Source organism: Saccopteryx bilineata, chromosome 4 (assembly GCF_036850765.1).
Source record: "Saccopteryx bilineata isolate mSacBil1 chromosome 4, mSacBil1_pri_phased_curated, whole genome shotgun sequence".
Classification (NCBI taxonomy): Eukaryota; Metazoa; Chordata; class Mammalia; order Chiroptera; family Emballonuridae; genus Saccopteryx; species Saccopteryx bilineata.
The window spans coordinates 32,491,014-32,515,697 of NC_089493.1; the positions used below are offsets into that span (position 1 = coordinate 32,491,014).

Genomic DNA, 24,684 nt, shown 5'->3' on the forward strand with positions numbered 1-24,684 from the left:
GACACAACTACTGCCTGATCCACCTGTGGTCGTATGAGGTGCTCCCCAAGGAGAGTGTCCAGGAAGCTCCAGCCTCGGGCTCCGGAACAGAGCAGACAGGGCCATGGCCTTGGTGGAGGGTGGCGTGGGGTGTGGCAGGTGTATCTCACCTTGCCGAGCCCCATAGAGTCTTGATCCCATTGCCTGTCTGCGGGCAGATAGAAAAGTTCCTGCCCATCCTTTCCTCTCCTGACTTCTGCTTTGAAGGGTTATGTATCCTTCTTTGGGAAAAAGGAGACCCCTTCATAGTGCTCTGCCCATGGATAGTTCTCAGCCCCTCTCACCAGCTTGTCTCACCTTCTCTCTCCCCGGGCAGCTGGAAGGACGGCTTGGGCTTCTGTGCCTTGATTCACCGACACCGGCCTGAGCTGATTGACTACGGGAAGCTGCGGAAGGTACGTGTGCTCGCCTGACTGCCCACTGCCAGCTCCTGGCCACTGTCCCCAGTGGGCCAGGGCAGGGCAGGCCTGGGCCCCCTGTTCTGAGAACCTGTGCTCCAGCATGAAGCTCCTTAGATTAGCCAAGAGGACAGCCAGTTGAGAAGTAAAAGAAAAACACCTTCACTGACAAGGCTACCTCGGTACCATATGGGCACAGCATGTGTGTACGTGCCCACACTCAGCCCACAAGAAAACATGAGAGTCACTGCCGCGATTCTGTGCGGGTGATGAGAAACCGAGTGTTGTTTTTCCAGCCCTTTTCCTGGTTTTATAAGGTGAATCTGATACTTTCAGAGTTTAAAATATTGCATATTCTTAGAGCCATTTTTCCCAGCCACGTCTGAGACTCGCTGTGCAAGTCCTGGGCAGGTGTGCATGATGGATAAGATCCCTCGTTGCAGAAGTTTGGCTGCAGGATTTGCTGCTGCTGCTGCTGCTTGATTACATTTATACGTTCGGCCTGGAGCTGCTGGGGGATTTTCATGAGTGTGCGTGTGTGTGTTGAGCAGGAAACCAGGTGTGGGAGCTGTGTGGATAGCCTCGTGGTGGTTCTTGGTGTCCAGGCCGGTTAAAGGGTGCTGGCCTGGTCCTTGGAGACGGTCCTTGCCCCATCTCCCCTCTCGGTCCATCCCATGCCCCCAGTTGGTGGTCTGGAGTTTGGCATGGAACCTTGCCTGTCTGTGCTTGAATCTCTTGGCAAGTAAGTGTCTAGGAATGACTTGTGTTTGCCACTTGACCTTGGCACGTGGAGCGCACAGTGTTCAGTGAAGACCCCCCCTTGCCTGTGCCCCCGTGCGGGGTGTCTGCTGTGGCTCAGTGGCCCGGCGAGCCTCAATGTTCCCAGTGTGGGAGCCTCTCTGGCAGCTCATGGTGGCACCCGGCCTCTCTACGTCTAGGGTGTGGGGGAGTGAGCTGCCAAAAAAGGTTTGTGAGGGAGGAAAGCAGCAAATTCCACCACCTCCCCGGGCATCCTCAGCCGGGCCTGAAGCTGTGGCTCTGCTCTCTGCCTGCCCACCTGGAAGGGCCCAGCCTCCGAGAGAAAGTAGCCCGCTGCCCGGCCCTGCGGGTGGCTGCGTCCAGGTGTGGGCGGACGGGCTGCCCTTCCCAAGCTAGTCTCTCGGGCATCAGGCGCCATCGGGGGAATATGAGCCCAACATGCTGGTGGTGACTCCATGCTCGTTTCTTGGGGGACAGGACGGGCCCAGCCCTCCAACTTAGCTGCTTTGCAAAGAAGAAAATGTCAGTGTACAAACTCCCCGAACCACCTGAAAGCTATGTGGCCAAAACAAACAGGGCAGAGGCTCGAAATCCTAGAGGTGGAAATTCTGTTTTCTTTTAAACACATCGCGTAACTTCCTCACTGTTCAGCTGCTGCACTTTGGTGACAGGTGTGCGTGCGTCTGTCCCTGTGTGGGTGTGCTGGGGTGGAGACAGCCCGTGAATGCACAGCTGTTCCCCGCCCCCAGACAAAGCAGGCCATGCTGACTGTGGCTCTGCGGCCCCTCCCCCCACTCCGCAGGGTGCGGGCGCCTCTGCCATTGGGGAGCTCCGAGTCCAGGGGCCTTGGTCCGATCCACGGCTGCTCTGTGCCCACCCTCTGCCCCTCTCTGTCTGTTCATCTCTCCCTGTTTCACTCTGTCTGCCTCCCCCTCTTTTTAATTTAGTAGCATCAATAAAACCCAGCCCAAACCATAGCACAGACCTGGCCCCACTGAACCATGGGTACTCTCCAGACAGTGCAGAGTGCCCGGGCCTCAGGGGCCTGGACATGGCGGAGAGCGGCTGAGGGGCTGCCTGGGCGGCTCTTCTTCCGGCACCGGCCTCTGGTGGGCGGGGAGGCCTGCCGTTCCCAGAAACTGAGGGGGTCAGTCACGTATTCACCCCTGGCCTGAGGACCGCTCAGGGCCTGGATAGAAATGACCTTCACTGTTGGGCACGGCACTTTTTATCATTCTGGAAGCGGTGGCAGACTTTCCTGGAAGGGTTCCACCTTCTCTATGTTGAGCAGTTTCTTTCTGAAAACATCCTAAATGAATGTATTTATTTATTTTGGTATCCAGTGAGCCTCACCTTGGCACATGGGAAAAAAGTCCTGGGATGACAAAACCAGCTTGCTTTAGATTATTCCGGGGAACCAAGAATAGAGTGGGGGTCCTGCAAGGAACTCCCCCCACTAAGTTGTGGGGGTTTCCACATTTAAAACAACTTTTTTTTTTTTTTCCTTTTTTAAATAATTTTATTTTTTTAATGGGGTGACATCAATAAATCAGGATACATATATTCAAAGATAACAAGTCCAGGGTATCTTGTCGTTCAATCATGTTGCATACCCATCACCCAAAGTCAGATTGTCCTCCATCACCCTCTATCTTGTTCTCTCTGTGCCCCTCCCCCTCCCCCTTTCCCTCTCCCATTCCCCCCCCCCCCCCCCCCCCCCCCCGTAACCACCACACCCTTATCAATGTCTCTCAGTTTCACTTTTATGTCCCACCTACGTATGGAATAATGCAGTTCCTGGTTTTTTCTGATTTACTTATTTCACTTCGTATCATGTAAAACAACTTTTTATATTGTAAAGTATACATAACAGAAAATTTATTACTTTTTATTTTTTTGCAAGGGGGGCAGGTAGATGCAGAGAGAGAGAGAAAGACAGGAAGGGAGAGGGATGAGAAGCATTAGCTGGTAGTTGCAGCACCTTAGTTGTTCATTGATTGCTTCTCAAATGTGCCTTGACTGGGGTGCTCCAGCTGAGCCAGTGACCCGTTGCTCGAGCTAGTGACCTTGGGCTCAAACCAGCAACCATAGACTCATGTTTGAGACCCCAGGCTCAAGCCAATGAGACTCACTTAAGCTAGCAAACTCAGGGCTTTTAACCTGGGACCTCAGCATCCCAGGTCACTGCTCTATTCATTATGCCACTACCAGTCAGGCCCACTGTAACTTTTTTTTGGTATTTTTTCAAAGTTAGAAGTGGGGAGGTAGTCAGACTCCCACATGCGCCCGACTGGGAGCCACCCGGCATGCCCACCAGGGGGCGATGCTCTGCCCATCTGGGGTGTTGCTCCACTGCTGCCGGAGCCATTCTAGCACCTGAGGCAGAGGCCACAGAGCCATCCTCAGAGCCCGCGCCAACTTTGCTCAAATGGAGCCTTGGCTGCGGGAGGGGAAGAGAGAGATAAAGAGGAAGGAGGGGGGGAGGGGTGGAGAAGCAGATGGGCACATCTGTGTGCCCTGACTGAGAATCAAACCCCAGACTTCCACATGCCAGGCCAACGCTCTACTGCTGAGCCAACCGGCCAGGGCCACTGTAACTATTTTTAAATGTGCAGTTCATTGGTATTTAGTACATTCACATTGGTGTGCAGCCATCACTGCATCCATGTTCAATCGGAACTCTTTTCATCTCGCAAAACTGAGTCACATGGTGATACTGTGTTTGGCTTTCTGAAGAGCCCCCACGCTGTCTCCACGGCAGCCGCACCACTCTGCAGTCCCACCAGCAGCACAGCAGCTCCAGTCCCTCCACATCCTCACCAATCTAAAACACATTTTTTTTTTTGAGAAAGTAGCAGAAGTCACCATAGAAGCTGTGGCTATTTGAGGGAGCCCCAAAAGTTCATGGACTGTGAGCACCAAAGCAGCTTGAGAGATCCTAGCCCAGCTCTTCAGTAACAGATGGGAGCCTGAGGTCAGGTTACTTACTATCCCCGCTCCCTGGTGGCAGAGCTGAAACCGGAAGCCAGGACTGCCGGCACCCAGGCCGATGCCTTCCTCTCACACTTCTTAGCAATCCTTTCCTGGGCTACAGGCCACTATTCTTCACCCCATTTCTCTGACAAAGAAACTGAGGCCTGAGGAAGAAAGATGGTACCGGACAGCAAGCCTTGGTGGAGAGGCCAGCCTTCTACACCCAGAGCTGGCTCCTGAGGACCTACTGTGGCAGGGAGTGTAGTCGTCCCTCTGTCCCAAAGAATTGGTGATCACCCAGATGGGGGCAGCCTTGTCATACCTCTCACTGTCTAACCCCTTCCTCCTCTTCTCTCTCTACTAGGACGATCCTCTCACAAATCTGAACACAGCCTTCGATGTGGCAGAGAAGTACCTGGACATCCCCAAGATGTTGGATGCTGAAGGTAAGGGCGCTTCTTCCTGGGCCACCAGCTTTTCTCCCCCCTGCTGCTACTAAGCAGCCAAGAGGGGTGGGTCCCGGTAGCCCGGGATGGAAGGGAGAAGGCCTGGTCTGCGGGACCTCATTTGGGAGGTGTTGGCGTCACCTGCCCGTCAGGGATTCCGCAGTTCCCTGAGGTTTGGAGGGAGAGCCGACAGCTGGTGGTCAAAGAGCGAGCCCGGGGGCTGTTTCATTTAGTTTCGTCTGAGGATGGTTCTCTTCTTTGCCTTGGAGTTGGGCAGTGGCTACTGGGGTGGAGCACAGTGTTCTTTTGTTGTAGCGGAGGGGGGAAGCCTTTGTCCCTCTTCCCTCCTAAGTTTTGTTAGGTGGACACAAGTGGATGAACAAGAAAGAAGCAAGCAGAAGTTTATTCACATGTGCATTGCACACACACAAGGGGTCCTGCAGTGAGGGGGTGGTCTGCCTGTACTCCGAACTTTATAAGGGAAGGTGGGGGAAGACCGGGCACTTACGGAAAAATGGGTGACTTTTTGGGAAGATGAATGGCCCCCTTGGGGACTAGATGGGAGATGTGAGAGCTGGTGGCGGCACCTGTCTGTGTGTGGGGCCATTATCAAGTATACACGAAAGCAGAGAGAGAAATATAATGAACGTCCCTATCCCTGTCATCCAGTTCTTGAGGTTTTGTGTTATTTTTTTTTCTTTTCCTGTTTTGTTTTCTTTTGTTGAAATGTTTTAAAGGCAAATTCTAGCTGTTGCAACTTTCCACTGCTGCCTAACTTCAGACCATATACCTTTAAAATATGGATATTTTCTTAGGCAACCATAGAGCAATGTTCACACCTTGTAAATTGACAGCGGTTCCTTGATACACCCACCGTGCAGTTCAAAATTAAATTTCCCCACTCGTCTCTTTTCAGAGTTGGTTTATTTAAATCGGAATCCAACCGAGGTCTGTACGTGGCATTTCAGTTATTACATTATGTCTCTTCTAATCTGTGGCACTTTTCATCTCTCTCCCACTCCTTTTATTTCTGCTGTTGAACTTGTTGCAGTGACTGGGCCAGCTGTCCCGCGGAATGTTTCTTATTCTGGGTCTGTCTGTCTTGTCTTTCTGCTTCCTCGGGCCACGGTCTCATTCCTCTGCCTTTCATGTTCCTGTTGAGTGGAAGTCGATGCCAGAAGCTGGTTAGATCCAGGTTCGGCATTTACGCAAAAAGGCGTGGTGGTTCTTTGAGCGTCCCATCGGGAGCTGTCATGTGTTCACCAGCTGGCTTTAACTCCCGATTTTTCTTGACAGACATCGTCGGGACTGCCCGACCGGATGAGAAAGCCATCATGACTTACGTGTCCAGCTTCTACCATGCCTTCTCTGGCGCCCAGAAGGTACCGGGGGCCCCTGCTGCTTTCTTGCCCAGCACACCTCATGCCAGAGCCCAAACCATGCCCTCCCGCCTGCCCCCACCTCTCCTTGGCGATAGGGTCCAGGGAGGCTCTTTGGTGCAGTTGGCCCCTGATGCCAACATGGCGTCTTCTCGCTCAGTCCCGCTACCCCCTCCCCCCACCTCTGCTCTTTCTCTCATCTTCCTCTGCTGTCTCCTCCGAGATAGTCGGGCAAGAGCCCGTTTTCTGGGACCAAACGCCTGTCTTAAGCAAGAAGGACGGCACCGGTGAAGTCAGCCCGGCGTGGCTCTGGAAGGCGCAGTGGGCAGCATCCCCTCGGGCCGCCTCTGTTGGAGCTGGGGGCTTCATCAGAGCAGCAGGGCTTCCCCTAAGGAGGCAGATCTGGGGAGGTGTCACCTGTCTTTACTGACCTAGTTTGTAAAGGTGTCGTGAAGCCCCCGCCCCTCTCCTACTCGTGGACGTGATGTAGCGGATCTGTGCCCAGCCCTGTTGGGCGTTGGTGCTTTCTCCTCATCCTGCCCGGGACCCCCATGTGGGGTCACTCTGTTCCTGGACATAAAGCACAACTGCTTGGAAGGAAGAAGGGGGGGTGGGCAAGTGTCCTGACCCAGTTTCGCTCGGGGAGGCCTGAGGCGAAGGCGCGGCAGCCCCTATTCCGCAGCTGAAGGGCATTGTTCACACTGCAGACGTTGGTGACCTGTCTCCTCCTTCCCGAGCGCAGCTCAGGCCGCAGAAACCCCTCTCCCAGGCAGGACCCCAGAGGCGCAAGCAGGTTGCTACGAGCACAGGACCACAGGCTTGCCTTAAGGGCTGTGGGCTGTGGACTGTCGTGTGCTCAGGCAGATTCCCCACACTCGGCAGTGTCTGAGTGACCCGTCTGGACATGCATGATGGAGGCACACACACACACCCCGCCCCCGCCGCTGCCTTCCTCTGCCCGGTCTCCCCCATGCTCTGCCCAGTCTCCCCCATGCTCTGCCCGGTCTCCCCCATGCTCTGCCCCTCCCTCCCTGTCTCAGCCCGTGCCTGCTCCCGCCCCCTTTCTCCTCCTACCGCCCCATTTCCCCCTCTCTGCCCGTTTCCTCATTTCTGGCTGTCCGTCTGGTGTCCTCTCTGTCTGCCCTGGCTGTTTTGGTTTATTCTGTGCTGCTGCTGCTGCCCACTTTCTCCTCTCAACCTCTTCTCCTTCTCTGTGCAGATGTGTGGGCACGCTAAGGCGGGATGGGAAGGCCATGTGACCTAGTGTTTCATGTCACTGCCACGCCTTCTCGGGTGCGCAGAAGGTGAGCTCTCCCTCTGCCTCGCCCACGCCCCCTGCTGCCTTCATTGTCCCCGGAGACACCAGCAGCAGCTTCTTGGGGCTGCAGCCTCCGGGGTGAGAGGCGGGAGAAGGGAAGCTGCCTCCTTCCGGGGACAGGATGCTCCCTGACTGTTGGCCAGGACGCTTGAAGATGCCAGAGAACCCTACGCTCTGGATGTCCTCCTGCATCCCTGTCCCCACACACTGGGCGTAGCGGATGTCACAGACAGGAAGCAAGCCTGTGGTTTCAGCTGCTCCCCTGGATGAGGACCCTGTCCCAAGCAGCACAGCTCCTGGCTGTACTTCCTGATTATTCCCATAAATACCTAGATCCCCTTCACTTCCTTCTCTTCCCCCTTCCCACTTAGGCAAGACCGTCCTCCCCAGTAATCCAGCAGCCAGGGCGGAGAAGGCCTCCCACCTTCTCCCTAGTGCCCCGGCCGGGGGCTCAGAGCCCTGCCCGATCCTCCCGCCCAGACCTGCCGTGGACAGTGGTGCAGGCCGCACCCTACACAGGGCTACCCTGTGTGCCTCACAGACAATGACAATTCTGATACTATTAAAATCCTGCAGATGGCAGGAAAAATGTCTTCTCACATAACCAACGGGACAGTTTTTAGCACCTCGAGGAAGAGGTGCCTTTAGAAAATCACCCGAGGGCACCGTCGGGCTGGTGGCAGAGGCTCCTTGCCAGGTGCCCGGCTCCTTCCAGCCCTTGCCGCCCCGGCTCTGGTGTGCCTCTCCCTTCCTCTCTGTATCCCGCCTCTGCTGCTCTCTCTAGCTCATCAGTTTCTTCCAGCCCCTCTTACCCACCCCCAACCTTTTACCCAGGATGTGAGCAGCATCGATCTCCTTGCCCCAGTGTGCTCCCGGCCCTGGTAACCACGGACAATCCGATGGCCCGGGGCCGTGGCGGAGCTGAGCTCTCTGCTGTGGTTTCGCCTCTTCCAGCTTTTTCTTCCTCTTTCTCACCTCCTTCAGGGGTTCTGTCCTGGGCTTCACGCCTGCTGACACTGGCCTTCCCTGTCTCTGAAGCCTTCCCTGTGTCCTGGCTGACGAAAATGATCGGAAGGGAGTGTGTGTGCCTGTGTGTGCGCGCATGTGTGTGTGTGCGTGCCTGTGCGTGCATGTGTGTGTGTGCGTGCATGTGTGTGTGCGTGCATGTGTGTGCATGCCTGTCTGTGTGCCTGTGCGTGCCTGTGTGTGCGTGCCTGTGTGTGTGCCTGTGTGTGCGTGCGTGTGTGTGCGTGCGTGTGCATGTGTGTGAGCCTATGTGTGTGTGCGTGCATGTGTGTGTGCCTGTGTGTGCGTGCCTGTGTGTGCGTGCCTGTGTGTGCGTGCATGTGTGTGCGTGCCTGTGTGTGTGCCTGTGTGTGCCTGTGTGTGCGTGCATGTGTGTGTGCATGTGTGTGTGTGCGTGCGCATGGAGCAGCCTGCTTTTCTCCCAAATTTCATACCACCTATCCACGTGCCTCCTTCCCTCTCACTCATCCCTGTTGCAACCATTTCACACTCCTTTTGTCCACATCTGAGGACAAGGTCACCAGCTGGGTAGAAGGGGAGTGGCAGTGGGGGAGGGGCGTGTCCTGAGACAGAGGCCTCACCCAGAGTTGCCCCTAACCACTTGTAAGGGCTCAGGCAATTGCTCAGAGCTAAGCAGGCCATTGGGAGGGGAATTTCCCCCTCTTCTGTGGAAGGAGGAGGGTTGTTTGAGACTCACATGCTCGTCTTGTCTTTACTGTCTCCATGTCTGGAGCTGTGGGGGGAAGTCTTCTGAAAGCCATGCCTAGGGCCCTCCGTCCCCTCCACTGTCTTCCTCTTGTCAAGCCTTAGATAGTGGAACTAGAGAGGCAGCCAAGTCTGCTGCATGCACGCACCTGTGTGAGCGGTACGTGTGCCCACACAAGTGAGTGGCATGCAGGTGTGAGCGGTACGTGTGCCCACACAAGTGAGTGGCATGCAGGTGTGAGCAGTACGTGTGCCCACACAAGTGAGTGGCATGCAGGTGTGAGCAGTACGTGTGCCCACACAAGTGAGTGGCATGCAGGTGTGAGGAATTGATTTTCCTAGTTGGACCAGGACCGACTTTTGTTTGGCCCATTGGTTTTGTTTCCAGTGCTTTCTCAGCTCTCCTCTCCTCTTCCCCTGTAGGGATTTAGAATGGGCAGAGAACAAGCAGATTTTGTATATGCAATTGGTAAAGCTTTTAAATTTGTAAAGCTTTTAAAGTTCATGGTTGTGGTCCAGTGGGAACTATCTCTGAGAAACTACCCTTTGAGGCGCGAGGCAGATCTGCTGTCGGTATTTCTGGGTGCTTGTATGTGGGGGGGGTGCTGTTTGCATCCTCCATTTGGCTGTCAGTCACTTTATTTACTGTTGTAAATCTTCTAAGGGGAAGAAACCGCCAACCGCCCTCTAGGAATTCTTGGTCCTTTGGGAAAACCTTTAACAAAAGAAGTTGAGCCCCGGCTCAGTAGCTTGGCTGGAGCGTTGTTCCGATGTGCCAGTGTTGCGGGTTTGATCCCGGTTGGGGTGTGTGCAAGGATCAGCCAGGGAATGCAGGGATGGATGGGACAGTAGATCAACGTTTCTCTGTCTCTCCCTTCCTCTCTAAGGTAATACATTTAAAAACATTAAAAATAAAAGGAGTTGAGGATGGCTGCTGTCTGACCAGTGCTCTGCTCTGCTGCAGACCTGAGTGGGGGAGAAGGGTGCAAGGCTGCAGGACACGAGACTGTTCTTGAGCAGGAAACACTTGTGCTTGGAGGGTCTTGAGTTGAGTAGGGGTCTACAAGGGGAAGGCTCAGGGAGGGTGGGGAAGGGCGGCCAGTGCTGTTGAGGAAGGTGATCACTGCTTGTGCAGAAAAAGCTTCGAGGAGTGACAGAGAGCTACATGCATGGGGAGAGCAAGTTAGTGCTGGTCCTTAGAGCACTGGGTCTCGACTCATTGCCTGGAGCAGGGAATGCTGGGGGAAACCAGGGTCGTCAATGGGGGCAGGGCTGAGCCACCGCGGGGTCAGGGCCACCAAGGCTGGGTGCTGACTTGGGAAGAAGGACATATAGATAATTCTAGTTAGATTTGGGGGATTTTTGACCAAAAATGTCGCAGAGGAGCTCTTTGTGGCATGCGTGTGAACCTGGGTTGTGGGTGGCAGAGCCGCGGTGTGTCGTTTGGCTGTACATTGTCACCGTACCTGAGGATGGTTCCTCCCCAGAGTCTTACCTGAAGCAGCTCATGTAATGCAGATTATCAGAGTAGCTGACCTTAGAGCAGTAATTTGGCTTGGGATAGATAAAACTGTCATTCGGGATCTCTAAGGACTCCTGGAATAATTGTCTATGCTTAAAAAAACCCCACCAAACATCTCTAATATAAAACCGAACAGATTATTACGTTAGGTTGTAAGCTGGTACTGCTTTAAGTGAGTCATGAAAGTATAAATCAAGGAAAGGGCCTGACCTGTGGTGGCGCAGTGGATAAAGCGTCGACCTGGAAATGCTGAGGTCGCCGGTTCGAAACCCTGGGCTTGTCTGGTCAAAGCACATACGGGAGTTGATGCTTCTAGCTCCTCCCCTTCTCTCTCTGTCTCTCTCTCCTCTCTCTCCCTCTCTTTCTCCTCTCTCTCTCCTCTCTAAAAATGAATAAATAAAAAAATAAAAAAAAAATCAAGGAAAGGTAAACCCAGATTTCTACAAGTCTTTTTCTTTGGCCCTGAAAGTCCTTAATTTGGCTATTCCTAGAAAACATTTTCCCAGTCCATTGGTGGTCTGTGCTTGCATCCTTTATTTTGTGAGAATTCTGTCACCATCAGAAAGGGCTGGTTCTGCTTCTGGGTACCATTTCCTCTTGCTCTACTAGCTTGAAGCCAAGACTCTGAAGGCGCTTCAGTGCTGGGCGCCTCTCTCCTAATACCTGCCTGGGGTTCCTGTAGCCACGGAAGAAGAACAAGCTAACACACCAGGAAATTGGGTTCACAGGGGTGGGCCTGGATCCCGTCCTCAGGAGGCTGTCTTGCCTTTCAGTTCAGGGTTATGTGCTGGAGGCCTGACCAGGTTTGCACTTCCTGGGCTGGTCTCTGCCCTCCTGGGCTGGGGTTGGTGGGTGACCAGACCCTCCCCTGTAAAGGGCCCCATCACCTAGCAGGCTTCGGCAGAGGGCGCCTGCCGGCTTGTGGCAGGGGAGGGGGTTGTGCAGTGAGAGCGAGGCAGGGTCAGGGTACTGAAGAGTCTGCCTGTCACTTTTCCTTAAGTCAAATCTGGACTCCAGCCTGCTTCTTGGTAGCAGTGGGAGGTGGCTGTCCTCAAGGGAGGAGGCAGCCCTGATGGAGTTTGCAGACTGGCTATTGCCTTTTCTAAAGAAAGCTCTTTTACATTCCATGATGGCCACGCTTTATTTCCAGAGGCAGATTGGTTCTGGTGGTGGGTTTTCTCAGCCTGTCTTTCCTGGCGAGGAAGCCTGGGAGGGGGCAGGCTGTGAGCCCGGCTTGGAAAGAGGTTGGGTCTTTGTGAAAAGTCCCCACAAAGCCCACATGGGAATTCCCCCAGACTTCGTCTAAAAGGAGCCCCCTTTGACCCTGGAAACAACAGGCTCTGAGGGATGGGCAAGGCACCTAAGACTCTTAGGATGTGTCTCCTGAAATCCACGAACGCAGGCATCACTGAGCCCAATTTGATAAACTAATACACAAATCAAAGTTTATGACCCTGGAACCCAGGATTTCAAGGTGAATCAGGAGGATTACAGGTCAAGGAGGAGGCTTTATCCATGACACATCTCAGTGGCAGGTGCTATTGGCCTGAGATAGTGGCCACCTTACCCCCTGACTCTTACCCGCTTGGTCAGCACACTGGCCAGGGGCCTTTGCAGCTACCCCACTTCTTACATAAATGTCAGCACAGAGGAGAGTGGTGTCATTCCATGAGTCTTCTGCCCTGGCCTTCGAGGGAAGGGCCCCCCGCGACTTCAAGCAGATCGCTACCCCCAGGCAGCCTCGTGGGGCATGTCAGCCTCGTTGCCTGTGACCCTGCTCTCTCAAGGGCCACATCTTCCAGAACTGGCTCCAGGAAGGAATTTCCCTCCTTGTTAGCTCTTGGGATTCCTCGTGGTTCCTTGTTCCTCCAAAGGAAAGATAGTCAGCTGGGAGTTCTGTGTGCGAAGTGGCCATGCCATCTCTAGCACAGTTCACTTGGGGGGCAGAGGATGAGGATCTAAGGATATGACTCCTTCCTCAGTTTCTTTTTTATTTCTGTGGCTGAGACAGAGAGAGGGACAGATAGGGACAGACGGGTAGGAAGCTAGTGAGCCCGCGCTCAAGCCGGTGACCTCGGGGTTTCGAACCTGGGTCCTCTGTGCCCCAGTCCGACACTCTTTCCATTGTGCCACCGCCTGGTCAGGCAAGTTTTATGAGCACAGGGAGCCCTGGGCTTCCCCTCTGATTGTGCCCACAGTTCTGATGGAGGCTGAGCCGTTCTGCCCCCCCCACACACACACACACATCCCAGCACAGTCGCTCATAAATCGCATGATTTGGTGGGTGTTTGTCCTATTTCAGAAGATCTGCAAGGAAAAAAAATTTATATTTGCTTAGTCATTCCTTCCCAATTCAAATTCCTTCCTCATCCTCAGGAAGTTCTCCCTTATGCCTAGCCAGAGTCTGTCTTGCTGCAGTTGAAACCCATTTTGTCTTCTTGTTCATCAGTCTGTTGTGAGGTCCCATCTTTCTGCCCCGTAAGCCTTTGCCACCCCTTGTCATCAGCAGGGTCACCCTTCTCTGGGGCCACACATGCTTATCTGTCTTACAGATGTTATCTGCGTTCATCCCAGGCTGTCTTCCTGTCTGTCCAGGGACCCCCAAAAGGCTTTGAGTTGCCCTCCCTTGGAGCTGGGTTAGGATGGGCACAAGAACACGGCTGAATTTGAGTCACTTGAACGAAGTGGATAAGGCACGCCTGGCCCCTGCTGCTGTTGGGTGCACCGTGCTTCCCGCAGCTGGGAGGGGAACACCTCTGGGGGGCGTCTGGACCTTCGTACGTGGTTGACACTCAGTTCCCTTCCGGCCTCTGGCTCCGAGCCCCACCTCCAGTGTCTGCTCACCCGGCTCTCGTGCACAGTGTGTGCTTAGCTTTCCCAGAGGTGCCGGGCCCACTTCCTAGGCATCCTGCTCATGCTGAGCTGATCCTTAAGTCTTGCCTGAAGTGCCCCCTCTCTGAACTTTGGCTAGGAGCCTTGAGAGATTCTGCAGGAATCCTGAGAGGCCCTCTTGCTTCCCACTCAGCACTTACTCCAGTACTCCATGATTTGAATTCCTGCATCTCCAAGATCCTGGCGAATCCAGCCAGAGATATAGAGACCCTGAGCCCTGGGATCCAGGCCTCCACTTGGAGTTCCAGGATGGGCATGAAATCACCTCCGTCCTGACCTGAGCGTTTTGATTATGTCAGTCATTGGATTAGTTTCTTTCCAACATGTATGTTGGGTCTCAAACTCAGGCCCTTCTCCAGGGTCCTAGTTCAGCCACCAAGACCTCTGTTCCGGCACCCCTGATCCATGGGACTGAGGCTGGGTTGGCAAAGGGGGTTGGTGAGGAGAGGTGAGGTGGTGACTACAAAGCTTTGGGAGCTGTAGGGGTGGGACGGGGCTTTGTCAGTGTATGTGTGTACCAGGTGCTCCTGCTGTGAGCGGCTGACCGTGACCCTTTGTCTTGTTGCCAGGCGGAGACAGCAGCCAATCGTATCTGCAAGGTGCTTGCTGTCAACCAGGAGAATGAGCAGCTCATGGAAGACTACGAGAAGCTGGCCAGTGATGTGGGTACCCCCGGCTCCCCCTGGCCCCAGCAAGCCCTGCCACCCCACCCCAAGAGAAAAGGGAACCCTGGAACCTGTACCTTAACCCTCCCTGGAGCACAGGCCCAGGCTGGGTGGTCCGTGACCTCGGCACACATGGTTCAGGGGACTGTGGCTCTGCTCTGCCTTCCCAGAAAGCAGAGAGGTGGGTCAGGGGCCCGTCTCTGGGCTTCAGGGAGAATGTTCCAAGCTTTCTTATCACCAACAGTGAGCCTGGGATGTCCTTTCACCTCTCTGGGTCTTGTTTTTGTCACTTATCAAGCCAGACTTGAGCCAAGGGACCCCAGAGTCCTTGCCAACCTAGTGTACTGTCCTGTGATTTTTCATTTAGACCCACAAAGGAGTACGTCTGGTTCTGAGAGGATAAGAACTAGGAGTAGATAAGTGCTGGCTCAGGCTAGCTTCGTGGCTGGGCTCACCCAGGGGACAGGATGGGACAGGGCTAGGTGTGCTGCTCTGCCATTGACTACACTTGGGTTTTAAGGTTCCACCTGATTCTTAAAAGAATTCAGGAAGTGGATGGGCTGAGCAGCTCCGCCCCGCCTCTTGGTGGATCGGCTGTCCAGCATAGTAGGACCCCAGGTTCTGGGGACCGAGTGCCCGGGTGTGGTCACTGCCCTGCCATTCCACCTAGGTGAGCTTGGCAAGTCACCCAGTGCCTCGATGACCTCCTCCATGACCCAGGGGTGGGGTGAGGATGGGGGGAAGGCTCACAGCACTCACCGTGGTAGGGGTCCTGTGATAGTTCGGATGATTTAGTTTGGGAGACTAAACACAGTGGCACCGTGCAGGTGACCAGTATGCTTCCTATCCTCACTTCTAGACCTCTGTCACCTCATGAAGGAACCCAATCCAGGCTATTTCCTATTGGTAACCCGGCAGCCAGCACTTCCCTTTTGCATCAGGAATCACATTCTAGAATCCTAGACAGTCAGGTGGCAGAAGGTCAGAGAACAGCTGTTAACCCTCCCCATGGTATAGACAGGGAAATGGAGACCCAGCCAGCTAGTAGGCCCAGGACTAGAACTCAGGTCTCCTGCTCCTAGTCGAGCTGTCTTCTCACTGGGTCTGTGGTTCTTCCCTCAGCAGAGCAGGGAGGCCGTGATGCTGGCTGTGAGTTAACACACCTTCGTGGCCAGGATTCCTGAAGCCCAGGTTCTCAGAGGGAACAAACTGGAGCCTGGCCTCGTGGTCTGGGAATGGCCTAGGGCAGGGGTCCCCAAACTACGGCCCGCAGGCCACATGCGGCCCCCTGAGGCCATTTATCTGGCCCCCGCTGCACTTCCGGAAGGGGCACCTCTTTCATTGGTGGTCAATGAAAGGAGCACATTGACCATCTCATTAGCCAAAAGCAGGCCCATAGTTCCCATTGAAATACTGGTCAGTTTCTTGATTTAAATTTACTTGTTTTTTATTTTAAATATTGTATTTGTTCCCGTTTTGTTTTTTTACTTTAAAATAAGATATGTGCAGTGTACATAGGGATTTGTTCATAGTTTTTTTATAGTCCGGCCCTCCAACGGTCTGAGGGACAGTGAACTGGCCCCCTGTGTAAAAAGTTTGGGGACCCCTGGCCTAGGGGGTAGTTGAGAAAGAACATGGAGGGAAGCCGGCCCTTGCCCCCCCACCGCAGTGTCTTCACGACCTGACCCCTCCCCGCAGCTGCTGGAGTGGATCCGCCGCACCATCCCGTGGCTGGAGAACCGGGCGCCCGAGAACACCATGCACGCCATGCAGCAGAAGCTGGAGGACTTCCGCGACTACCGGCGCCTACACAAGCCGCCCAAGGTGCAGGAGAAGTGCCAGCTGGAGATCAACTTCAATACACTGCAGACCAAGCTGCGCCTCAGCAACCGGCCCGCCTTCATGCCCTCCGAGGGCAGGATGGTCTCGGTGAGCCCCGTGGGCCAGTCCCGGGCCCCAGCAGGTCGGCCTCCGTCCCTGAGCTGCTCCAGCGCGGTGCCGTGGCTGGGCCCGATCTGAACTCTGCTCCAGAGCTCATTTCTCCGTCCTGGTTACTACCGGGGCCCAGCCCACACGTGGTGATGTGGGGCGGCTTCTCACCCCAGGGGGGGAGCCCCCTCAGGGCTCAGCCCACACGTGGTGATGTGGGGCTGCTTCTCACCCCAGGGAGGGAGCCCCCTCGCTACTGACCATCCAGGCCAGGTGGGCCCGTCCAGGGCCCTGAACATCCTCTCCAGACTCCCCAGGACCACCAGCTTCCCCCCACCACTGAGAAATCACCTTTGCAAGCAGAGTGCCTCTTGACATAGTGAACCAAATGGGGCACAATTCAGTAGTGATAAAGATATGCTTTCCTTCTGTGGAATCTTGTTTAAGCACTTAAAAGGAAACATTTATTACTTTAAACAAGTAACAGATTTTTTGTGGTCAGATATTTCAGAGATATAAGTAAGCAAAATACAGAGAATGGAAATTACTTATACTCTTGCCACCCTGGATTAATTTAAACATTTTTTGAAGGGGAGATTCTTTTAGTCTTTCTGTGTATATACAATTTATTTTTATTTCAGAAAGAGGGGTTGGGGGACAGGCAGGAACATACAGACAGGAAGGGAGAGATATGAGAAGCATCAATTCTTCATTATGGCACCTTAGTTGTTCATTGATTACTTTCTCGTATGTGTCTTGACCAGAGGGCTCCAGCCAAGCCAGTGATCTCTTGCTTAAGGCAGTGATCTTGGGCTTCAAGCCAGCGACCTTTGGGCTCAAGCCAGTGAGCCCATGCTCAAGCAGGCAACCTCGGGGTTTCAAACCTGGGTCCTCAGCATGAAAGGCAATGCTCTAGCCACTGTACCACTGCCTGGTCAAGCTGTAAATACAATTTTTAAGGGAATCCTAAAGCATGTTTTATTTAATAAACTACTTTTTAAAAAAAACAAAACTTAACATTGTGACTAGCTTTCCATGTCATTATGAAATAGATGTTGGCCTGACCTGTGGTGGCGTAGTGGATAAAGCGTCGACCTGGAATGCTGAGGTTGCCGGTTCAAAACCCTGGGCTTGCCTGGTCAAGGCACATATGGGAGTTGATGCTTCCTGCTCTTCCCTCTCCCTTCTCTCTCTCTCATCTCTAAAAATTAATAAAAAAAAAAGTTAAAAAAAATTAAAAAAAAATTAAAAAAAAAGAAATAGATGTCACTTTATATTTAATTTCTCCCTCCTTACCATCTTTTTTTAAGACTGAGGGAGAAAGTTTATAAGCCAGAGACATATGTAAAAGAAACTGTAAAAACTCACCAGGATAGAGCTTTTGCCCTTTAAAATGGAGAAGAAGGAGGCCCTGTCTGGTTGGCTCAGTGGTAGAGCATCGGCCCAGCGTGTATAGATCCCAGGTTCGATTCCTGGCCAGGACACTCAGGAGAAGTGCCCATCTGCTTCTCCACCCCTCCCCTTCTCCTTTTTCTCTATCTTTCTCTTCCCCTCCTGCAGCCAAGGCTCCACTGGAGCAAAGTTGGTCTGGGTGCTGAGGATGGCTCCATGGCTTCCACCTCAGGTGCTAGAATGGCTCTGATTGCAGTGGAGCAACGCCCCAGAGGGGCTGAGCCTTACCCCCTGGTGGGCATGCCAAGTGGATCCCTGTTGGGTGCATGCAGGAGTCTGTCTGCACTCCCCCCCCCCATTCTCACTTCGGAAAAATACAAGAAATAAATAAATATAGATAAAATGGAGAGTAATGAGATGACCTCAGTATAGGAAGCAGAATCCCAGGGGAATCTGGAGGAGAAGAGAGAAGCTCTGGACAGTGAGTGTGCTGTTCGCAAAACTGCCGTCCTTTTATGGTTCCAGGCTGAGTCAGCAGTGTTTAGGTGACCAGAGTCATCGCTAGTGCAGGGTGCTCTGTGCAAGTTAGAAAGAGTGCTCCTTGCTCCTTGCACAGATGCAGCCTGGCCCCTGGGCACATGGTGGGGACCAAGTTGGAGACTCGAGTGGCACGCAAGCCAGGTTCAGCCTGTCACTCACTAGTGTTAACTGTAGTGGGTGACCCTGTTGATGGTTCCCTGTCTAAAGAGCTATAGGTTTGTGTTCAGCATGTCACTATCCTCACTCTTTGGCCAGATCACTCAGGCTCCATGCTGTTTCCCAGAGCCTGTGAGTAATCAAGAAACATGCAGAGGATGAGAGGCTCCCATGCCTTGCTTGCCTGGTTCAGTTTATTACCATGTTTCCCTCGCTGGCCCTGCAAGCTCTGTGATTGGTCAGAATTGTGTTGGAAGTCAGTCTTGGGGCCACAGAGGGCCTTGGGCTCTTTCCCTACAGGGCCGCACACCCCAAGCCCCGTAGCTGGATAGCCCGTGTGAACTTGGGCCCCCACTCCTTGCCCAGAAGCCCAGGGAAATGCTAGTGGGGTTGGGTGGGTGTGGATGGGTGTGGCCGAGGTGGGGAAGAGGCTCCTCCTGGAAGGCTTGGGGCAGCTGTGTGTGTGTATGGGAGGGGGGGGTTCTCAGCGACCAGGTTGGGCTGACCGTGTACCTTCCGTCCCCAAAGGATATCAACAATGCCTGGGGCTGCCTGGAGCAGGCTGAGAAGGGCTATGAGGAGTGGCTGCTGAATGAGATCCGGAGGCTGGAGCGGCTCGACCACCTGGCAGAGAAGTTCCGGCAGAAGGCTTCCATCCACGAGGCCTGGACAGACGGTACGGCCAGCCCAGCCTCCTGGCACCCGGAGGGTCTGGGCTTCCACAGTCCCCCAACCCAGCCGTCAGCCGTCAGCCACAACTGTCTTCTCTTGCTTTTTGTTAGTTTTGTTTTCTCATACTAGTTCTTTGACGTAAACCAAGTTCAACCCAAACCAAGTTTGGGTTGCCTCAGTGTTCTCATCTGTAAAGTGGGGATAATAGTAGAAACAGTCAGATGGGTTTATGAGAACTAAATGAATTAGTACATTTGGAACACTGAAACAAGCCCCTGCCATAGGTCAGTGCCAGGTTCACTGCTGATCATTCTGGTCATTATCATGGTTTCTCTGAGTCAGGGAGACTGGGGTTCAAATCCACCTGGAAGCAGTGTACATTTAGTCTAGTGACCGAACCCCCAGGTCTCGTTCCTCATCTGTACCACGCAGGTGATGATGCGTCCACCTGTATTTGTTGCCTTGGGCTGCTGTGATAAATGAACACAAAGCAGGTGACCAGACACCACAGAAATGTATTCCGTCACAGTTCCAGAAGCATAGGAGTCCTAAATTGAGTGACAGAGGGCTGGTTCCCATGCTTATTCCCAGCATCTGGTGGTGGCGGGCAGGCTTCGCACTTCCTCGACCTTGGTTCCCTCCACTCTCGGCCGTCCCGTGGCTGCTGCTCTCTCTGTCTCGGTGATTGAACCTCCCTCTCCTTTTTCCAGTGAAAACACCAGTCATTGGATTTAGGGCCACCTTAATACTTTAGGGGACCCCATCTTAACCAATTACATCTGCAAAGACCCTGTTTCCAAATATGGTCAGATTCTGAGGTCTCGGTGGACCTGGGCTTTGGAAGGACACTGTGCCCCCTCGTCGGGTTAAGCATCATAAGTACATTTTATGTCTAGTTGAGTGCCCGGCACATGGAACACATCAGGAAATGGTAGCCCCGGGTATTTTTCCTCCACTGCCTTCCCTCTTCCTGCTTCTGGCTTCCAGTGACAGAGACGCAGAGCCCTTGCCTTAGCGCGGTGTGTCTCCCGCACCCCAACATGGAGGCACTGACGGCAACATCTTGTGTCTGCTTATTGGTAGCTAAGGTTCACTCCAAAGAGAGAAAATCATAGCTGCGATAGTCTCCTCCACAGAACCTGGGCTGAGGGTAGAGACGAGAATGGGGCCACCCAAATCTTAGGTTCTTGCGACCTTGTCAGCTGGAGCCCCTGGGGCAGACTCCAGTGGCTAGTGGAGATCAGTGCTCTAAGACTGCCCTGCTCAGCTCTGTTCTGCCCCTCACACCTTAGGGTAGAGACAGTAGGGATGGCCACACCCCACCGTCACGTGGGAGCGGCTTGGCTTGGTAAGAGAGAGGAGTGCAACGAGGAGGTTGGGCGTAGCTCCCTGTTGTAATATACATGCTGGGTTTTGTACACTGCATGTGCAGAGTTATTTATCCCGGCGTGGATGGTGCAGAGTGGAAAGAGGATGGTAGGGGTTGTACCGATTCACCCACATGCTTTTATTTTGTCTTCTCTGGGGCCGAGGAACAGCTCAGAGCAAGGTCCGCTACACGGGTTGCCCTATCAGCGAGCCAGCCACCAGCAAGGGTGTGAGCATGCCTACACAGCCCGATGAAAGCAATCTGGCCACACAGGGTTATACCAAACAATGTCATTATGGCCCACTCACCCAGGAATTCCATTTCTTAAGACTGTCTAAAGAATTATTCCTAAAACACGGAGAAATCTCATGTCTGCAGATGTTTGTGGTGAGACCTTCTACAATAGTGCAGGCCGAGGGGCCTGATCACCCACTGCAGGTGGTTCAGCCACTGGACAGACTGTCATGCAGCTGTGGGAGTGGCCCCTGTGAAAACTGTGGGCCGAGGTCAGGACTGATGGCCCCCTGCTGAATATTTCAACAGCAGGAAACAACTTCTCTCTACCCCGCACTTGTAACACGCCATTCAGGTAAGGAAAGGCTGCAAGGAGTAGAGAAGCAGGCTCATCTGTGATTTCTGTTGTCTTGTGTTCTGCTTAAAAGAGTAGAGGAAGGAAAGCAGTGCTGTCGGGGGCACAGCCTCACAGCCCGCCCTCCTTCACTGAGGGGTGCGCGTCCGTGATGGGCGCAGATGTGGGGTGGGCGCGAGGCCTTGTCAGTCCCTGTTCTGTGCTGGACACTTCACAAAGCCTCTGGGGACCTTTATCTAACAAGAGTACTGGGAGTTTATACCTCATCCCATTTTCCTTTGGGAAACAGAAATCAAAGACATACAAGCGGCCAAGGCCAATTCTGTGTCCGCCATGGCCAACAAAGTGGACATGTCTCTGGATGACCAGAGCCAGTGAGAGGCCATGGTGGGGGTAGGGCCGAGGCTGGCCAGCTCCCAGGGAGGCCGCAGTGCAAGCAAGCCAGGGTGGTGGGCCTATGCCTATCTGGGACCAGGCAGCCCTCAACCACGGGCAGCCCTCACCACAGCAGGCCACGGTGGCAGGGTCCGGCCAGCACCCTCCATCAGGCACAATAACTTCTTGACAAGTAGCAACATGACCTTTTTGACAGCGGCTTTGGGGATGGTGCTGGCGCGGAAATGGGTCGAAGCAGCTGGTGTCCGGTCTGGTTTTTAGAGTGTCCCAACGCTGACATTCAGGAATTCTTTACTGAATTTGGAACTCTGAAGAAGACAGCCAGGCACTATGATTGCTGGCCGCGGTCTGGGAACAGCCAGTGTGCACTTTCAATGGAAAGCAGGCGCCCTGAAAAGCTATGAAATGGTAGAGCAGCCTCCGCTTTGGGTGACTGCCCCATGAACACTCAGCCTGTCACGGCACAGACTGGCACAGAGTGTAAGCAGAGGCAGGATGCCTAGAAGCCATGCTTCTGGAGGTTTTAGGGGGCGGTGGTGGCCCCTGGAGAGGTGCCCGCAGAGGCAGCCAGGGCAGAGGCAGGGGCACCTGCTGGGGTTGGAAGCAGCAGATCTCTGCAGAGGTGTTGGACACCCAGCAGGACACTTATGATGCAAAGAAGGACACCGGTTTAAGTACCAGCAAGTCCGTGCGTGGCACTGGGCCCAGACGTCTAATCACTGCTCCCTGTGGGAGAGGCGGACGGGGGCCCTGTGGCCAGTGATGGATTTGTTTCTTCTGTTTTAAAATAGGATTTAAAACTCATATAAAGGCGTTTTTTTTCTTTCTTTCTTTCTTTCATTAATTCTGAAACAAAATTGTTTTGTATAATTATTCTGGGGATAAAATTTACTAGTTGTTGTTTTGGAGGCAGTGGCGTCCTCACCTTTGCCATAGTAAACAAAAATATGGTGAGGGGTGCAAGCAAGCCCTGCCTGCCCCTGAAGACAGAAGGCCGTGCGTTTGGTGGTTGGAGAAGGCTCTGGCCATTGACGAATGCAGAGTGCCCGGGATACACTGACCACACTGGGAGTGATCGAGGGAGGGCTGCTGGGGGCTGGCAGCAATAACTGGAGAAGCTACAGTGGGGTACCCCTGACTGCTTGGCTTGTTTGTTCCTGGTTATACCACTGGGCATAGATTGTTGTCTCCTGTGGTCTGTCAGGTTAACGTTATGCCCCATACGTGGCCTTTGTACGTAACCACTTCCGATGCCCCTCCGCCATATATATGCCCCGTGGAGAACAGTGGCTTTCCTGGCCCGGCCCCCTAGTGGGTGTTTTGGTGTCTTGCACTGCAGATGATTGATTGTTGGACAGTGGGCATCTCCTTGGGGTGTCCCCCTGGAACTGGAGCTCCTGAGGTCCTGAGGGGTGGGTGGTGAGGTTAAGAAGATGCCCCTCGCCCTGCGCCCAAGCTTCAGCTCAGCCTCGTGCCCCTCTTTGAACTCAGGTAAAGAGGCCATGCTGCGGCAGAAGGATTACGAGACGGCCACCCTCTCGGAGATCAAGGCCCTCCTCAAGAAGCATGAAGCCTTTGAGAGTGACCTGGCCGCCCACCAGGACCGCGTGGAGCAGATCGCTGCCATTGCACAGGAGCTCAAGTGAGTGTGGCCTGGCCAGGGGCTGTGGCAGCTGTGGGAGGCGGGTGGTGTGGTCCTGACAAGTGAGGGGGTGGGTACAGCCTGGTGCCTGGGCAGGAAGGTTGTCAATATAGAGACTGAGACTAAGAAGGTTCCCCCAGGTGGGGAATGAACCCATCACCCTTCCTGTCACAAGCCTTCGGTCCTTACCTGTAACTAGTGCAGGACCAGAGGATGTCCAAGTCTTGGTTCTGAGTACTCACTGCCTTGGTGGCTCCTTGACCTTGTGCATCAGGTCGAGACTGGCATTGCCGCCAGCTGTGGTTGGGGTGGGGGACCTTACAGAGGAGGACTGGCCTTTGGTCTTCTCCCGGTGGTCTCCTAAAAGCCAAGGACCTAGAAGTTTGGGAGGGACACTTAGAAGGTCTTAATGAAGCAAGTACACCTGGCCTTCGAACACCAGTAACGCCCTGGCCTCGGGAAGAGAGCAGGCCACAGAGGTAGCCTGGGTCACCTGACTTCCTGTCTCTTCCCTCCCAGTGAGCTGGACTATTACGACTCACCCAGTGTCAACGCACGGTGCCAAAAGATCTGTGACCAGTGGGACAATCTAGGGGCCCTAACCCAGAAGCGGAGGGAAGCCCTGGAGGTGAGGGCTCCCTGGGGAGATGGAAGCCTGCCTCCAGCAGCTTTGTGTCCCCCTTCCTGCTTTGTGACACCCTTTGCTTTGGGCTAATAGGCTCCACTGGGTCCCCCAGCCCTCCCCCAGCCATGGCCTGAGTGTGGAAGGCTCACATTGGCACTCTGACTGGGCTTTGCTCTGTGTTGGTGCTTTCTTTCTTGCCCTAGCCGTATCTCACCCCCTCGTTTAGTGCACTTAACACAACCTTAGCCATCTGAGAACTTTCCTAGTCTACAAACCAGATTCTGGGGCCAGGCCTGGTGACTTTAAGGTGGGGTAGCCTGTACACTGCACATAGGAACCAGGGCCCCAGCAATAGCCTGTTCTTTCTGCCTGAGTTAGTGTGGTGCTGCCAGATTGGACCACTTGGGGCTGGCCAGGAGGATCTTGGAGGGTCTTAGAGGCTCTTGGTGGGGGTTAGGGGGGGATTGTGAATATGACTCTGCTAAACATGTCCCCACCCCTACCCCATTTGGTAACTCTCAGCGGACAGAAAAACTGCTAGAAACCATAGACCAGCTCTACTTGGAGTACGCCAAGCGGGCTGCACCCTTCAACAACTGGATGGAGGGGGCCATGGAGGACCTGCAGGACACCTTCATCGTGCACACCATCGAGGAGATCCAGGTGCGCTGCAGCCCCACCACCCCCGGGGCTCGTCCCCTCGCCCGGCCGCCACTCCACGCTCTGTCAGTCCCGCGTTAGCCCCCCCCCCCCGCCCGGCCGCCACTCCACGCTCTGTCAGTCCCGCGTTAGCCCCCGCCCCTCCTGCCCCTCCTGGCCGCCACTCCACGCTCTGTCAGTCCCGCGTTAGCCCCCGCCCCTCCTGCCCCTCCTGGCCGCCACTCCACGCTCTGTCAGCCCCGCGCCTGCAGCACTGGCCCCGTAGAGGGGACGGAGGACAGCATCCCAGGCATTTCCTAGATTTGAAACCTTTGCATTTTATTTATTTTGATTAGGTAACATGCATCTGTGTAAAATCTAAACGATAGAAAAGATGTGCAGTTAGCTGTTAGCTCTTGCTCCTCCCCTGTGTCCCTGCCCCCAGAGCCACTCCCCAGAGGAAAGCAGTATGGTGAGACAGTCCCTGCATATGCAAGCAAATGTACTTATTTATTAACACTGTCTCCTTCACACTCTTTCTACACAAAAGTAGCTTTTATAATATACTGTACTTTGAGCCTTTATTTTTAAGTTAACGGTTCCCTTTGAGTTT

At 54.0% G+C, this 24,684-nt stretch overlaps 1 protein-coding gene across 3 annotated transcripts in view; it reads left to right on the forward strand.

The window, feature by feature from the left end:
- Nucleotides 1-24,684, forward strand: part of ACTN1 (actinin alpha 1) — a 105,419-nt gene that overhangs the window by 73,751 nt on the left and 6,984 nt on the right. For all 3 annotated transcript variants that reach the window (XM_066272475.1, XM_066272474.1, XM_066272473.1), the window contains exons 6-14: nucleotides 356-434; nucleotides 4,534-4,615; nucleotides 5,912-5,997; nucleotides 14,027-14,119; nucleotides 15,821-16,051; nucleotides 18,668-18,815; nucleotides 22,657-22,807; nucleotides 23,327-23,435; nucleotides 23,955-24,095. In XM_066272475.1, coding sequence (XP_066128572.1) covers nucleotides 356-434; nucleotides 4,534-4,615; nucleotides 5,912-5,997; nucleotides 14,027-14,119; nucleotides 15,821-16,051; nucleotides 18,668-18,815; nucleotides 22,657-22,807; nucleotides 23,327-23,435; nucleotides 23,955-24,095 — 1,120 coding nt within the window. The remainder of the gene's footprint in view (nucleotides 1-355; nucleotides 435-4,533; nucleotides 4,616-5,911; nucleotides 5,998-14,026; nucleotides 14,120-15,820; nucleotides 16,052-18,667; nucleotides 18,816-22,656; nucleotides 22,808-23,326; nucleotides 23,436-23,954; nucleotides 24,096-24,684) is intronic.